This window comes from Prinia subflava, chromosome 12, assembly GCF_021018805.1.
Source record: "Prinia subflava isolate CZ2003 ecotype Zambia chromosome 12, Cam_Psub_1.2, whole genome shotgun sequence".
Lineage (NCBI taxonomy): Eukaryota > Metazoa > Chordata > Aves > Passeriformes > Cisticolidae > Prinia > Prinia subflava.
In genome coordinates, this window is record NC_086258.1 from 11475732 (window position 1) to 11493113 (window position 17382).

Here is a 17382-nt window from a genome sequence, read left to right on the forward strand (position 1 = left end):
CACATCAGCCAAACATCAGATCTGCCACTGTCCAGTGTTAATGGCAAAATGCAAAAGTTCTTTATTAAGCAGAGCAAAACCCAATATAAAAATCATGAGCACAAAGCAAGCAGTCTACACAGAGACTTTCATCTGCCAGGCGTCTCTTAAAATATGTACTCCAAGATATGTTCCCACCCCAGACTCACAGGAAGAGCTCCCTCAGGGCTCAGTATGGCTGACCTGACAACAGGTCTTGCTTTCTCCTATTCAGACTCTCGTAACCCCGCTTCCTTTTCTCCAGGTCATGCAAGGACTTGTGCTGTCAGGAGAGGAACCACCTCCTCCCCTTTGTGCTCTGAGAAGCAACTCCCTGGTGTCACACCAGAAGCATCGCTCCTCTCCAGGTTAAGGCCACGGCACTCAGTTCTAGGAGCCTGAGCCTCAGGAGAACAGTTTTGCCATTTGTATTAGTGAAACTAAATCCTGTAGCAATACTGGCCACAACACCTACAGTTAAGGGCTGCAGTTCACAGTGAAGAAGCACAGATGTTAATAGCCAATCATCCTCTCACCCTTTCCCTGCCTCTCGTCGCAGAAGTAGAACCACTGCCCAAGCCCAGCTGTCCCACAGGGACATGGACAGCACTGCACCCGAAGCCCCTGGGTACAGCTGTCTCTGTCCATTTGGAATGTGTATCTACTGCCCACCAATACAGCCAGAGCCACAGCAGGTGGGTAAACAGGCCAGAGAGGGCCCCATCAGACTCTGCTTCTGTCTGTAAACACTGTGTAAAAAAAAGCACAGGTGGGTAATATCTGGCGTTTCCAGCAGTTGCAAGATCCCACTAGCAAGGCAAATTGCTCCGGCCCATAGGGAACTGTAAACACTCCTGCAGCTTTTTCTCATGTTTCTCTGTGAACAGTCCTGGCATCCCAACAAATGCTGTGGCAGGACCCTGCCAGGGAACATACAAGCTTCCCCAGTAACAGTAACTCGCTGTACCAATAGGCTGCGGCAGTGCAGGGGAGGGGGCTCCACATCGGGGACTCGGACCCACAGGCCTGGATGGTTGTTTCCGCCTCTCCCTTATGCCATCAGGAGTAAGATTTCTGAACAGTAAGAGTCTTTGTCTGTTTCCGAGCCTTTGTGTCACCCCACTCTGACAAAACTTGTCCGATTTAAGAAGGAGTTGTACCTGAGTTGCTCACTCTTTCCCTGACAGCAGGTATTTGGATCCATTAAGCCACACTCATTTCCTAGAAGTGTGGGTTCCCAAGGGAGATCCCTGCACATATGCCATGATGGCATTCTGCAAGAAACTTGCGCGCTGGGCCTCCTCTTCCCTCATCCTGGAGATCTCAGCCTCCTTCATCCTCAGCTTCTCCAGCAGCAGAGAGATCTCACCCTCCTTGTCCAGCAGTGCTTCACGGTGATTACTGGATAGGGCTGTGAAAAAGCAGCATAAGAACATCAAGGTATCCCCAGAATAAATAAGGAAAGACCAAAGGCAATGGGAGTGGTATGGTCAACAAGCACACAAGAGAAGCTGCATGAGACAACACGAAAGGTTTTGCACAGACAGCATGCACTCTTCACTGTGCAGGAAATCTGAACATTTTGCTTGCTGTGCAGCTTTGGGTGGTCATCTGAGTCTTGGTCTCTATAAAATGAGGTCAGGAATCCCTGTAAATACATGTGGACAGAGAATACAACTCATAGGTGTATACACAAGCAGGAAGCACTTGCTGTCACTACCTGTAAGCACATCTCAGTTCCAGGCCCAATGCAGAGTAACTCAGTGTTACTATCTGAGAAGCATGAAAGGATCCATCACCTTTTAGCTGTCTTTCCAGAGCTGAAATCTTCTCTCTTAGCCCATCCTGGGCTGTGCGTTCAGCCTCCAGGTGCCCAATCTGTTCCTGTAATTCCACTTTCACCTTATTTAGCTCTGTCACTTTCTCCTCTTCCTTACTGTCCAGGTCCTGACACACAAAGACAAATCCATGAACAACCAAACAACTTCAGCAACTTGTTCTAGCCCTGTGGTGACTATCTCTACTCCAGTCCAAATACCTGCTGAAGTTCATCCAGCCTCCTCCTGAGTCCATCAGCATACAGGCTCAACTGTTTGGCTTTGGCCTGGGCCTCAACAACCATTTCTTTTTGCTTAAGGCAGCAGTTCTGAGCTTCATCCCTTGACTCAGTCATCAGCTGCAGCTTCTTTTCTAAGTGTTCTAGTCGTTGCTGCTGTAAGACACAAAGGAAAATCAAAATTAAACAGTCTCACTTCATTCCTGTGAAGAGATTCTCCCCTCTTTGTTCCTAATACAGTGAATCCTTTACGCACTCAACTGGCAATGACAAGCACAGGACACAGCCCTGCTCCTTGCACTCAGGAGTGACTCCAAGCTGTTTCCTCTTGCCAGGGAGGACACTGACAGACACTGAAACACTCAGCTGAGAAACACAGAGAGGTCCTTGGCAGATGCATCAATGCCACTGCCCGTGTTTACAACTAATGCTCTACTTTCACGTCCTCCATACCACAAGTGGCAGCATCACTGCATGAAGCTAAGCACTGCTGGGTCTCACACATCAGATTTGTACGTCTGTAACTCAGTGAGACATTTTCTTTTGTGATGTTACAAGTAAGTAAATATTCTAATATTTTTGTGTATTTTCCTCATCTCTTGTTCTCTTTCACAGGATATTAAACTTTATTGCCATTTTTACAGAGTTCAATACTACAATGACTTTATTTATCTAGCAGCAATAGCCACCTGAAGAAATTTCTCAGAGTTAGAGAAACAGGTGCACCCCATGAAAGCTGCCATTAAAAAGAAGGATCAACATCTGGCCATTGGTTTCAGATGTTGGCAACTAAATCTGGCACAACAATATCCAGATCAGTTCTGTTACTACTGAAGACAATTGAAATTAGTCTTTTCAGGGCTCCTTCGTCAGCAATCACACAATTTGTGGGTCAGTGAAACCCAGAGATGAGTTCCTTAACAGCTCCCCAAGACTAAAACATAGACTAGGTAGCCAAACCATTTTCTTCCCACAGGGGCAGGCCCACAGACAGGTCTTGTCTTTACCTCCTCCAAGCGTGCCTGACTCCGGACTTTTATTAACTCCTCCTCTGCCTGTCCTCGCTCAGTTAGTGCAGCTGCTTTGACTTGGCTCAGCTCCTGCCACAGAAACATGGAAAATCATTCCAGACAGAGAAGCTGTATTGCTGCAACACTGACCAGAAAACACCAGCAGCTTCCAGTCATAGGCTATGATATGTTCTCACTCAGGGGCAGCAAAAGCAAAGAAAGATGACAAACCTTTCCTCACTTCAAGACTGTTACCTAAATTCAATGTGAATTTCAGTTATATGAGGGCTTGGTATTGGTTAAAGCTTTCCAAAAGAAGGGAGCAGGAAAGAGGAGTAGCTGGGGAAATAGATATGGATAAACATGCTATGCTACTTGTGACAACATGAGAAACCTGTGAAGTCAGATCTTAGTAAGGCTCTAACCATGTCCAATGGAATCCTTATTTTTGTCCAACCTGAATTTACGAGTTTCTCCTTGAAATCTTCTTCCTTAGTCCAAAGCAGTAACAATAATTTTAGCTGATATACTGCTGTTTTCTGTTCTTCCTTAAGCACATGACAACCTTTACAAAGGTCTGCAGTGGGAGACTCCACAGAGCTTTCCCGGCAGCTTTCTCTGTGCACTGCTATATAAGTGTTCAAACGTGCCTAGAGCACTTTTTCTCACCTCCTCCAGAGATATCCTGATGGCCTCCAGACTCTGGATCCTGTTGTGCATTGAACGTTCACTGGCCTCCATGTGCTGTGTCATGCGACCCACCTGCAAAGCAGCAGAAACCATTTAAGCAAGTGACAGAAAACCATTCCCATCTCCAGGCACAGCAAGCAGCAGGACTACTTGTCACAATAGTGAAGCATCCTCTCACTGACCCACCTACCAGCAAAGAAAAATTCTTACCTCTCCCAGAATTCCACTAGGAAACTGTAATACAGATAGAATCTACCCTCTAGAAACTGGTAATTTTTAGACAGAGATCCTTCCCAGGCCACAAGGAAGATACAGTCCAAGCTCTCATTGTCAAGTGGTACAAAACATAACAGATTTGTTTTCTAGTTGTAATGTTGGTAAAATCTTTCTGGCCTGTGTCTTTTCTTAAAAGATTTCAGTATCTTCAGAGAACTCTATTAGTATAATTTTATTTTGGAGAGATTTCAAACCTCAGTAAACACTGCAAAGAGAATTGGTTGTAGTCTGTTGGCCTATCCACACTCAGACATAATCCCCTTTGAAACATAATAAAGAAGGAACTAGCATGCTGAGCCCCGTTAAAGGGCTGCTTGTGTAAAAGCAATTAAAACATTAAAATGTATTTATTTCAGAAGCGGGCAAATACTCCTGATTTGTAATTACCTCTGTGCACAGACACAAAGGCCAGCCTCCCAGCGTCTGTTGTAGCATCACATACCACTCTGGCCCATACACTTGAAAGCTAGAAAATCTCACTAGCTGGTAGCTTACTTGTGATCTCTTCTGTCAGGCTTTGCTTGAGGAAATGGCCCATTATTCCCACAATAAATCTGAGTCCACTAACTTTTTAACTTTTTTAAGAGCACATGACAGCAGACAATGACCTCCAGTCTTGATGTATGTCAGGACCAAAGAAAGACTAACCAGGATGCTGCAGAAACCCCATTCTTACCTCTTTTATCCGAAGGGATTCCATATCTTCAAGGCTTTGTTTAAATCTTCTCTTCTCCATTTCCAGACGTTCTGCAGATTAAAAGCAGATATACCACAATTCTGGCATTCCTGCCACACAGCTGTATTCATACTTTTTCACATTCTGCCAACCCTTTCTCCTTGGCTGCCTGTGCTGTTGACTCAGGAACAACGATCCCAACCACAGGTGTCCACGAGCTCTTTCTACCCCTCCACTTACCTTCAGCCTCCACAGCCCGCAGCTTCAGCTCTGCTGTTGTGTTGGTCAAGTCTTGTTTTACCTGGAACAGCTGGTCCTGCTGAACTTTGCACTTCCTCTCCAACTCATTCACCTACACAAGGAAATTACCACCACAAAGGTTTTCTTTTCCTATTAGCAGAGAAAGTTGCCTGTACAGGACAATGAAGAGACATCCGACCAAGGATCAAAGTAGAGACCATATATATGGAGCAGATACATGTTCAAGTGCCACTTCTCAGACTTGGATTTGGCTTCCTACCTGGTTTCTCAGCAGCAGATTTTTCTCACTGGCAGCAGACAAGTCATGCAAAAGCCTGCCTTCCCGATCAGCACCTTCCTGCAAACAGGATCAAAATTAAAAACCTGTACTCCCTCTAGTTCTTGCACTACCAACCTATGCCGACCAACATCACACCCAGCTAAATCCAACCTACAACATAAAAACCAGAGCTCCTCTTCATACCTGACAACTATCTATCTAGTTTACACAAGAATTTTTGTTGTGGTGGCTTCAGTTAAACCAGTAGTGGTAAAAATCATTCTTCCCTATTCCATCCAGCATTCCTCAAATCTACACAAATCAGTTATAATCTATAGCCCTGCTCTCAAACATAACTAGGACTTACCCAGCTCACCTGTTTTTGTTGCTGGAGCTCCCTGAAGTGGCACTCAGCCATACAGTTTTGTTCTTGTTTCATAGCATTTAGCAGCTCTCCCAAGCTGTGCACCTTCTGCTCAGACAGAGCCAGGGCAGCTTCAGTCATCTGCAGCCTATAAAGAAAAGCACTTTATGGAGTCTTTTCCAAGGCAGACACTGCAGTAAGCTCTCTATGACACCTGGTATGCCTAATGTCCATCTTGCAGTAGATGAAATCACGCTACTTAAATGATACAGTTTTTGCTTTTGGGAAAAGGACACCACTGACCTCTCTACACAGCAGCATCTGCAGTGACCTGGGACTTCTCAGGGCCAGTGTTCTGTTGCCCATTGCATTTGCCCTGCATTGTCTTCCACGAGGCATTTTCCCCACCCAGACCTGTCCAGGATTTGCCTGCTCCCACAGAACAAAGCTGGCCATTTTTTGTCACTGCAAAGCTGTTGAAAATTAGAGACAGGATTTTAAATGTGGGTAGCAGAAGCAATTTGCTTGTTCTGTCCAAGAGGGACATGTCCACATCACTGCATGGCATAATAACACTGCCTTTACCTGGTAGAACTAAACTAGGCAGGCTCAGCAGTGTTTGAAGTCAAACCACGGCCATGTGCATATGGCTCTGCATAACCTAACACTTCTTTTGTTTTTTTCTTTTGCTCGGGAACACTTCTTTTATTCCTCTTCCTCATTGTTCCCAAGCCAGGCTCCTCCATACCTGCAGCAGTTCCCAGAGAACACTGTCAGCTGCTGGGGGAAGCAGGTAGAAATTCCTGCCAGGCTATAAACCATGCAAGGAACATGCCCCAATCTCATCTGCACAATCCTTTTTCTTTCTTCCCACCTTCTGCAATTCGCTTGCTCTTACACCAATGCACTGTAATTTTACTTAAAAGCAGGCTAAGTACCTAGTGTGGCAAACTCAAAGGCTTGATCTGACTCTAATTTCTGGATATTACTGCAGAACTAACCAAAACAGTAATCCAGCTACCCTACAAGATTATCCCCCTTCTTAGAATCTCTACTTGGCACTGCTTATACAGCACAACAGTAAGAAGACAAAGGCTTTCCTCCTCCATACTTGGTTTTCAGTGAATTCATAATGGAGTACTGTTCATCCAATGCTTCCTGCAGCTGGCTGACTCGTGCTGCAGACATTCTGCATTTGGGAGAGAAAAAATGAAAAAAAAAAAAGGTGGGTAATTTCTGCCAGGAAATAGAGAGTACTCAATTCTGCCATCAAAGAGCAGAAAAATTTAGAAATCTAACTCACTTTGCACTCCTGGCTCTTTCTTCTTTCTGCTTGTCTACAGCATCCACAAAATCCATGAACTGTGAGCAAGGCAAAATTTAGTGAGAAAATTAACTGCGTCAGCTACAAACCTTTACATTTCTCATCCTTCTCTTCCCAGCAACAGCTGAACACATGTCAAGCCATTCTACTGGAAGTAGACTGGAAGTCTAATTGTTTTATTAGCACATCTAAATAATGTAATCAGCTATAGGGATTGTGTATCTTGAGGTGTCAGATGGAAAAACAGATCTCTAGCTTTACACCACTTGGAAAATATCAAACCAATCACAAAAGAAGAAATGAAAATACAAACAACCAAAACTCCTCCAGCATCCAGAGCGAATATGTTCAGCACACTCATACTGTCACTTGACTCCTGGGCAACTTAGCTCAGATGGACTCAATGTACTAAACCATGCTGTGTGCAGCCCATAAAAACGCACATGCAACTTCTGCTGCACAATACCACTGCCACTGAGTGTTCTGTGGGGACCTCAAGGGAAAGCAAAGGATTCCAGTTACCCCATTTGAACTACCAACATCTGCTGACCTGCTTGTTCTTCTCATCCTTCAGACTCAAAACCTCCTTGCTGAGGATGTTCACTTGGTTCTGAGCCTCACTTAGGATAACCTCACGATCTTGGTTGTGATCCAAGGCTTGTTCTGATGCAGAGAGAGCAGGAGAACATGCACAAGTTTCTAAAGCAACAGAATAGCAAGCATTTCTGGAAGAGACAGCACTCAGGATGACTACTGGCTATCAGAAGAACCAGGACAGTTGTCCTTCTCAGGCTGGCCCGTGTATAGAACAGAGTCCCACCTTACATCACAAGGTGGCATGGGATCAAAGAGAGCAGTGTGTATAGGGTAATCAACACCCAGCCTCAGGAAAGCTGTTCAACTCTGCTACAGGCAGGACAACGACACAGGATGTGCTGCGTAAGCCACATCAAAACTTGGCTCGTCAGAGGCAAACAGTGAGCAAAAGTCTCAAGTTCTCCCACATTCACATGGCAGAGCAATCTCTAATAACTCAATCAAAAATTTTTTTTTTTTGCTTTAGCTGGTGAAGGTGACACTTCCAACTTGACTCACCCTCACTAAAGGACAAGAAGAGGAGACATAGGGCAGCGTGGAAATGCTATTGAGAAAGGGAGGGAAAGAGGGTTAGCTCTCTTCTGGAGCAGCAAGTATCCTATATTCCCCAAGTGCTGGACTGGGAAAGGAGTTAAGTGATTCATTACTGTACACACATCATACTTACCCACAGCTTTCAGGATGTCACCAGGAACATTGTTCCCTGCCAGCTCAAGCCTCTTCAGGGACTTGTTGCTATGCAAGCAGTTCAGCAAAGCTCGGCCACCCAGAAGCCCAACGTTATTCCATCGCAAATCTGCACAGAAAGCAAATTTTCATCATGGTAGTCACATATCTGCTGAAAAATCCAGGGCTCAAGAGAACCCATGCTCTTTATATATTTACAAGCACAGTTAACTTATCCCAGATGGTCTTAGCACAAGCACACGTGACCCCTTTCAAGATGAATGACAGGGAGAGAAAGTGGCAAAGCAGGAAAAGCAAGGCTAAATCTTTAGTAAACTGCAGGAAACCATGACAATTGAAACTATACACAAGTTTGTATCTCACATTTGGCTCTCAGGAGCCTTCCTTCCACAGACAGAATCTGTGGATGAGAAAGAACTGGCAACAAAAGCCACATTCTCCTGAAGGAAATTCCAGCAAAATTCCATATAAGGACAAAGCAAGTGTGAATTAAGAGTCTGTCATGAGGCAGGCCAACAGCAACAATAAACAGGAATGAAAACATGTCCTCCTCCTCTAAAGACTGTTCTTCTCCAAGTACACAATTCTTCACCTGCAGGTTTGGTTCCAGAGATTCCAATTTCAGTTCCCACTCTCCAAAGGCCATGGGGTTGTGACCTCTCCCTGTACAAAGCCAGCAAAGCACTCCAGATTGACAGGAACTGGGAATAACACCAACCAGTTGGAAGAAATTGAGGCAAGAAACCTGAAGATACACGTATGTTTGCAGGCATATATGCATACTTGGGCAAAGAACTCTTACCCAGCTCCTGAAGGCTGGTATTTTGTGTCAGGGCCACAGCCAGCTCTCCGGCCCCTTGATGGTTAATCTGGTTATTGCGCAGATCCAGATGCTGAAGAAAGTTGTTTGCTCTCAGTCCTTGGCAGAAAAAGGAGAAGCCCTCCTCCCACATGCCGAGGCTGTTCCACTCTAAGGTTAAGCTAGGGAAAGCAGACAGGATTGACACTTGTGGAGTAAATGGACAGCTGTGTGAACTTGAATGACACGTGGATCACAGTATACCCAGTGAAACACCCAGCTCTGTGAGTGGACTTGTTTCAGAGAGCAGGATGCTGCCAGGGCCCAGCATCCTCCAAAAGAGCACCTACAGTCTTCATGCCTTTGCCTGTCCCACCCCTCACAAGAAATTGCACCATTTGGAATTCCTCCTACCCCAACAAAAAACACCCTCAACCCTTTTCAAATGTTGTGCTCCATCCAGCAGGAATAGCACAAAGAGAGGTAGATACAATTTTTTACCTCCTGATGGATTTGTTCTGCCTAAGAAGTTTTCCCAAAGCCTCAGCTCCCATGCTTCGCAGGTTATTTCCCTGAAACAGAAGCCCCAGGTGATCAGGAGGCGAAGCCTGTCCCAGTCCACCTAGACCACAAACACCACCAGATGCATCCCAGCTGTAATGCCAACTTCAGTTGGGCAAAGATGTCCAATCAATATTTGTTTCAATATTTGTATCAGTCAGCCTTCCACAAAATGAAAGACCCTGGAAGAACAAAGGAACCATAGGCAGCACTGCTCTTATGAGGGCACCATGACTGAGAGCTTGCAAAAATCACAAAATAGCACAGGATCAGCATGGGCCACAATGGGACAGAAAACGGCAATTCCAGATACGCGGAACTATTTTACCACACTTCATTAAGAAGGGCTCTGTTAACAATGGCACAAATAAGAAAGAAAGTTATGATGCAGTTTGTGACTGATGCTGTTCGTGACTGTAAATTCAAGGGAATAGCTGTACGCCAGAGGAATACAGACAGAAAGTCACTCTCAGTAGAGAGACAACCACATCTGAAGGCAGATGCTTAGTTCAAAGCCCAGGCTAGTCAAAAGGCAGAAACACAAGTTGAACAGCTAGTAACTCACTGATCAATACAGAAATCCCACCCAAAAACCTACATATGCCTCATCTGCCCCAGCAGCAACTGACAAAAGGTATAAAATAGACCAACTGAATAAAAAAGGATAATCTACAAAGTTCAAAAAATTGTGACATGTTGTTAAAGAGTGAGAGAATGAGTCATCTGAGAACAAAAACCTTACAGAAGTATGCATCTTGTTGAATAATCCTGCACCAGGACTGTCCAGTTCTATTTCTGATTAAGCTTATGCTCCTTTTTCCTACTTCACCACAGAACACTTTTAATTCTATTCAAAGAGACTCACCTTCAGATCCAAAGATTTGACTGTGGTGTTGGAGCAAAGACCATGCAACAAAAGTCTTACACCTGAGTAGAACAAAAAAGCTGTTTATTTCATCTGCAAAACTCTCTGCCTGAATCGGCAGCATATCATCCCAGCGTATCACCCACCCTGTTTAACAGCTAGCTCAGTGGACTAGGCTGCGATAAACAAATTACTTGATAAACTGCCACTGCTGCTAGAAAGCATGAGCCTGAGCTTTCAGGGCAGGAGACTGCTTATAGAGTCTCAAAAATACGTCCGGGCAGAGAACTACATGTTCAGATGTCAGTTTGTGCATGTACCTGATTCAGCCCTAAAAAAAGCCCACGTCTAGACAGGCTCTGCGGACACTGATGTGCTGCCGACGGAGCCCCCTCACTGCCGGCCTCCTCAACCAGCCGGACGGTCCCGTCTGTCCGCGGCCAACAAAGGCAGAGCTGCCCTCGCCGCCTGAGGGGAGAACCCAGGGGTGCGGGACCCCCGCACGGACACGGACCGGGCCCCTTCGCCGGCCTCAAACACGAGCGCCCTCCCGCCCCACCGCCGCGCCTCGCCCGCCGCCGGAGGGAGAGCGGGCCCGCCGGCCCAGCCCGAGCGGGCAGCGGGGCTTCGGGCGGCCCCCAGGCCGAGCGCGCACCTTCCTCGCTAAGGCCGCAGTCGCCGAGCGCCAGCGCGACGAAGGGCGCAGCACCGGGCAGCAGCCGGCCCAGCGCGCTGCACGTCTGCAGCGAGAGGCTCTGCGCCGCCAGGTCCAGGCGGCCCCGCGCCCCGTCGGGCTCCCGCAGGCGCCGCAGCACGGCCTCCTGCGGGGCAGCGCCCGCCGCCGCGCAGAGCCGCGCGTAGTCGCGCCCGAACTGCTCCATGGCCGCGCCCCGGAACTGCTCCCTGCCCGCGCGCGTGCCCCGGAACTGCTCCCTGCCCGCGCGCGTGCCCCGGAACTGCTCCCTGCCCGCGCGCGTGCCCGCCCGCCGCGCGCCCCCGGGAGGCGGCCCCGGCAGCGCGCGGGCCATGGAGGAGCGCGGCGGCCGCGCCGGCGGCTTCAGGAAGGTGCGGCCGCTTCGGGCGGGGGCGCTGCCCCGGGCGGCGGGCGCGGCCCCGGCCCCGCTCATCCGTTCCTCTCTCCGTGCAGGAGACCGTGGATCGGCTTCTCCGCCTCCATTTCCGAGACGGGAGGACCCGAGGTACCGCGGCGGCGGCGGCGGCGGCGGCGGCGGCGGTGGCGGCGGCGGGCGGGTTCGGGCGGTTCGGGCCGAGCTCCCGCCTCCCTTAACCGCCTTGTCGTTGCAGTTAACGCTGATGCGCAGCTGCTGATGGCCGAGTTGCTGAAGGTCTTCGTCCGAGGTGAGCGCGCAGGGCCACCCCCCGGCCCAGCCTTAGAGCGATGGGCTCCCGGCTCCTCCCCGAGCACCTGGCCAGCCTCCGACTGCTCCCGTCCTGCTTCAGCTCTGCTGCCTCCTGCACAGCTGGAGGGAGTCCTGACCCAGCTTCCCGGGCTCATCCGGGGCGCAGGGCCACCTCCCTCCCTCCCAGGACAGCAGCCCGGCGCCCTGGACGAGACGCCCTAGGTGACAGCTCCCAGACCCCTCTCACTGCCCTTCCCTTTCTTTCACTTGGGCTGCAGAAGCGGCAGCACGGGCAGCTCGGCAGGCTCAGGCAGAGGATCTGAAGAAGGTGGATACTGAACAGCTGGAGAAAGTGTTGCCACAGCTGGTATGTTACTGTGGGCCCTGAACTGCATGGAAAGAGTCCAATCCTCATCCTTTTGGGAGCTGTTTTGAGAACCTAGCCTCTGTCCTGACTTTCTTGCTGCTCTTTCTTTACAGCTTCTGGATTTCTAGAGGCCTCCTGAAGCACATGTCACAAAACAGTCCTGACGTGTCTCAGCCTCAGAGACACTCTGGGACTGTCTCAACTTTTTCTTCCTCTGCCATTTTGCTTCTCTCCTTTACCAAGCACAACACAGCCCAAAGCAACGATGCTGTCAGATACTGTTTGTGAGAAGAGGCTGCCATGGGCTTATTTTGTTCAGCTGAGTGCATAACCGGTTTTCATCTTGCTGCCTTACTCCTGTATTTCACAACATGATAAGACGCTGTTACTTTATCAGCTAACGTGAGAAAGAGGTGCTGCTTCACAGAGATGCATGGAAACACTTAATGGCTGGAAATACCATCCAGCCTTCAGGCTCTCACTGCCTCAAGCAGGCAGCTGTAACAGCAACTCCAGGGGCAGCTCCAAGCCTTTCTAATGAATAGGTCATTAACAGGAGCTTAGTCACAGGCTCTTGCCAAGAGCAGGTAACTGATCTTTATTTTATAAATAAACAGTGTCTGTCCTTCACTACCTTCCAGTATTTCTCCAGGGCTGTGACATCAAAGAATGCTTGAAACCTTTTAACCATTCAATATTCTCCTCAGAGGCTGCTTCCCCTCTGCTATAAATTTGTTCTCACAAAGAAACATCAGTAAGCTGAAAACAAGTCTCCCTTCCTTGTGTAGGCTCTTTGCTGCAATTCATCAAAAGTCAAGTTGCTTCAAAGACTTGCAGCTTCCCCCTCACCCACCCTCTTCCCTAAATCTTTGTAGGACCAACAGAAAAAAGGACAAAATAACAAACTGCATGTGTGAGAATCCCACATCATGGGACAGCCTGGCCCCTCTGGCAGCGGGGGGGCCACTGTGAAATAAGAAACCTTACACATGTGGGCAGGAGCCACACAACCCAGCGGGCTTTGCTGGGACATGCACGGCTGCGTGCACGGAGCGCAGCTGACGGTGGCGTGCTCCGGGGCTGCTCCTGCTGCTGGCTCGCTGCAGTATCAGCAACAGTGAGCTCTCCTTTTCTATTGGGGTCATCCCTCAAGACAACAACCACTTGGAAACCTCAGAAAAACTGCACTTTTAGTACACATTCTGGGGACAGTACCAGCTTAAGCAGTCCCCAGGCCTCAGCACTGCAGCTTCTCAGCTGAGACAACTGTTCAGCTGTACAACACATGCAATGAAGGAACTGACCTAGTTCAGCCTTCAGCCCCACAACCATTGGGAAAAAAAAAAAGGCAATAGCAAAATCAAAAAGCAAGTGATATTACCTCTGAATGCCCTAAAACCCCAGGGATGAGTTCAGCTACTATAGCAGAAGTAATAATGAAACAAAACCAGTTCATCAGGTACGTGCAGGTGCTGTTCTTTGGAAAAGCAGGAATCCTTATAGCAAGTACCTTAGTAAAGAGCCCACCATTTTAAATGTGGGGGTGTCCTCTCCCCCTTAAAGAATTCACTCCTACTTCCTTGCCTTTTCCAGATTTCAGATCGTCATCTCTGCCTCCACTCTGACTCCTACTGAAACAGCAGTCTCAAAGTTGCTGCCCTAAAAAGGCTCAAGTTCCCTTCCCTGACACACAGAAGAGAACTGCTCATGTGGACATCCACAGTAAAGCAGCAATTGAATGGCAGCAGCAGTAGCTAGAAGTAACTGTATAGGGAAGGGGAATAAGACCTGTTGTCTAGCTATTGAAGGTAGCAATTTTTCATTCTTTTGGTTAAACTGGGTTTGATGCACAGCTATGTTACACAAGGGATAAGCATAGGCAGGACTGCCTGAGGGAATACAGTCAGAAATGTAAAGCCCCTACACTTAAATGCATGAAACTGGCCCAGAAATACTCATATTGCTGCTTCTGTCCCTAAACTTGTTTTCCCATGTCAAGTACTTGCAGGGGATACTTATGGTGCTAACCCTTTACAAAAACTCACATAATTAAAACAGTTATGCAGATTGTCCTCATGTCACCTGATTTCACCTGTGCTCTTCAAAAACTAAGGACTGATACATCTGAAGGCATACTGCAACTTCCTCCCAACCACACTGCTTCTGCATATTCTAATCCTGGAAACCAAAACACCAGCACAAGTAGTTCACCACCTATCATTAGCAATAGGTCCTGGTTTCCCTGCAGTATATCCTGTATAAATTCAGCAAGGCAGCTCTAGCTACTGTCTACCTCTGATTTGTGTACCATGAATGAGCCTGACACAGACCCTGAACCAAGATACCAACAGTCCTATGTAGCGTAGGCTCAGCCCACACTTGATCCACTAAACAGTAATAAACTAAACATTATTTGACTGGTTCTTTGGTTTGCTGTGTTATGTCTTTTATAGCCTATCAAGTGGCAGAAGGGCTTACTTTCCACAGGGAGGATTTAGTACAGGAGCTGTGCACAGTGCTCTCACATTCCCACTGCCAGGGGCCACACAGGTTCCCTGTTTACATTTGGGTGTCATATAAGAAATCAATCACCCTTTTTGCTAAAGCATTCTGCACTCCTTCTGCTTTGAATCTCCTTCCTTTTCCACCTTTCTTTCATTCCTCCCCCTCCCTCCAAGTTTCTTCAAAGCATCTGTGAACATTTGGAAGTAATTAGACCTGAAGGGAAATGTTGGCCAGCCAGGGAGACAATGACAAGTGCCAGGAACCCAGGGTGCCCTTTCTAGCCACTCTGAAATTCATTCAGATGGTACAAAGCTCGTTTGGCTTTGTTGAAAAAAATGGGAGCAAGGGAACAAGGCATGACAGGCCTATTGAAAAGAGAGCAGTTTCCTGTGAACTGACAGACACACCAAGTGCCAGGGCAAGAAGCTTATCAAAGGGACCGACCAAAGGGGCCCCCCTGGCCACTCTGCTTTATTACATCTACAAATTGTGCAGATGCACACGTAGAGCAGGGAGGAAACAAGGAAAATGGAAAACATGGTATTACTGTACCATAAAACCCCAGCTCTTCATGGATCAGTGATCCATGGAGAAGACTTCAAATAAAACCCAGCACATGACTGCCATGGCACTACAAAGTTCATCTCCACTGTAAGGGCAATTCTAATCAATATTCATCCCTGCCCCAAGATGTCTGCAGGAGATGAAAATCTGGACTGGGCCTTTTCCCTGTATACTGACTGTGGTGCAGAGCACAGCTACCCTGGGAATACTCAGGCCACCAATCAACTGTCATTTGAAAAGACCCTTTAACTGAATGGTTTTTTCCTTGCTGTAACTAATTACTGATGGTAATTATACACAGTGAAAATAAAACTAGAGCTTAAGGCAGAAACAAGCTCAACAGGCATTCCATGAACAGACACCTGTGTTGCTTGTCAGCAAGATTCTGGCAACTGAACACAATACGAGTGCAGCAGCCTGAGTGCTTCACAGGAAAGTTCATTGACCTGAACTTGTTTAAGTAATTTAAGTACTTCCTCTTCATTCATTTTCCAGCTATCTATGTCCAGACTTATCAGCAGCACTAACCCTAATCACTAAGAGGCAAAGAGAAGTCTTGTTCTAGGCACCACTTAACAATTATAGGTAAAGCTGAACCAGATTGTATCTTGCTGCTAGAATACAGGCAGATAGACTCAAGTGATCTCTGAGGGTGGAACTGAGAAGATATGAATTTAAAAATACGGATAAAAACAAAGTCGTTTGCAGAAAGTATACAGGAATCATGCCCCCCTTAATTCTCTATTCTTATTATTTGCATGCAAGAAACCTTAAATTTGGCCTCTAACCTTGCTTCTGTAGTCACAAAGACCACAAACAGGCTCTCCATTCCTTCAGCAGGTCCAACTGGTATCTCAAATAGCCATTCTCTTTCCATAACTAATGTTCATACAGATTAGATCTCTCCAGGCCCACCAACACATTTTACACATTCTTAGTAAGTTTGTGGAGAAAAGGGCACAGCTGACAGCTGCGCAGTGATCCAGCAGCCCAGGATCCTTCATCTCTTTCCACCTACAAAATAAACATAGCACCATTAAAACACTTAACATGTAATTATCACTTACTAATTTCTCAATAACATGATCTGGTGGCTGAGGGCTCTGGTCACTGCTGTGCTCAGGCAGCATTGGGGACCATAAGAGAACACTTGGGGAGATGAAATGGTGAATACATCATAGTTTTCAGAGCAGGGAACTTCCTGTTATCCTAATAAACCTCCATGTTATTAACAGGCAGTTTAGAGCATATTATTAACCTTTCATAATAGCTGTTAAATGGGAAACCTGCACAGGTAGATGAGATGATCTTTTGTGCTTTATCCAGATAATCTTGGAAAAGAAAACTATTTCAAATGCAATGCTTCAAACATACTAGAAATGGGAAACAGTGAAGATCCTGTTTACCACTTCATCGGCATCTCAGCACCAGTCTAAACCAGACCAGCCACAGCAGGGCAACACACTGACCCACCGTTCACAGCCTTCACACCTTACCCTCTGCTTGCTGAAAATGATAGCCCCACACTGTCTTCCAGAAACAAATACTAAAATTCTCATTCATTAAGTTAACATTTGGCATAATTAGCCAGGTCACTCTATATAAGAATTACTAGATTTGCTGCCATTAAGGGAGCAGACTGAATGTCCCTTTCTTTCTCTTCCTCTCCCTCCTACTCCTCTTGTCTTTGCCACTGCATCAAAAAGTGAATATTGCCAATTGTTTAATTCAGGAATTCTTTTTATAATTACTTCATATTCTGTATAAATTCTCATCTAAAATACACATATAAGCCATTTGTTCTGGGACTAAAAACAAGGTCACAGTTTTCTGATCAGGATAAAACAAGAAAAAAACCATAATGGACACTTGGTTGCAATCTGAATTATGGAAAACCCCTATTAGCTTGCAGTGAAGATTAAAAAAAGGAAGACCAACTAAAAAATTCAAGAGAAGTGTAAGTACCAAAACAGACTACAGCAGCAAAAGGAGAGTTATGCCAGAGAGTTAACAGATTACATGGGGCCCTTTTTATGTAGAATAACCTGCCTATTAGTATTTGAACTACACTGGCAGAGATAAGAGCTCAGCACATCAAGCTCAGAACACAGTTAAAAACGCTAAAAGCATATGGATTAGGCA

The 17382-nt window shown here is 46.8% G+C and overlaps 2 protein-coding genes across 5 annotated transcripts in view; both read right to left on the bottom strand.

Annotated features, from left to right (window-relative positions):
* Positions 1 to 32: 32 nt before the first annotated feature.
* On the bottom strand, positions 33 to 16153 carry LRRC45 (leucine rich repeat containing 45). 3 transcript variants are annotated; one of them, XM_063409122.1, is made up of 17 exons: positions 11099 to 11500; positions 10444 to 10505; positions 9519 to 9589; positions 9021 to 9199; positions 8199 to 8327; positions 7485 to 7597; positions 6914 to 6972; positions 6722 to 6799; positions 5614 to 5758; positions 5247 to 5324; positions 4967 to 5078; positions 4727 to 4797; positions 3754 to 3846; positions 3082 to 3174; positions 2057 to 2230; positions 1818 to 1965; positions 33 to 1429 (listed from the first exon to the last, which is right to left on the bottom strand). In XM_063409122.1, the coding sequence occupies exons 1-17, from the start codon at positions 11469 to 11471 to the stop codon at positions 1233 to 1235; spliced, it is 2175 nt and encodes a 724-aa protein (XP_063265192.1). In that variant the 5' UTR covers positions 11472 to 11500; the 3' UTR covers positions 33 to 1232. The 3 variants fall into 3 exon arrangements, with proteins under 3 accessions (XP_063265192.1, XP_063265194.1, XP_063265195.1); XM_063409124.1 differs by having other exon boundaries at positions 5623 to 5758; positions 11099 to 11499; XM_063409125.1 differs by lacking the exons at positions 9519 to 9589; positions 10444 to 10505; positions 11099 to 11500 and adding an exon at positions 16029 to 16153.
* The window catches only part of ASPSCR1 (ASPSCR1 tether for SLC2A4, UBX domain containing), a 37645-nt gene continuing 33006 nt past the window's right edge, over positions 12744 to 17382 (bottom strand). For both annotated transcript variants that reach the window (XM_063409127.1, XM_063409126.1), the window contains one exon: positions 12744 to 16254. In XM_063409127.1, coding sequence (XP_063265197.1) covers positions 16165 to 16254 — 90 coding nt within the window. In that variant the 3' untranslated portion in view covers positions 12744 to 16164. The remainder of the gene's footprint in view (positions 16255 to 17382) is intronic.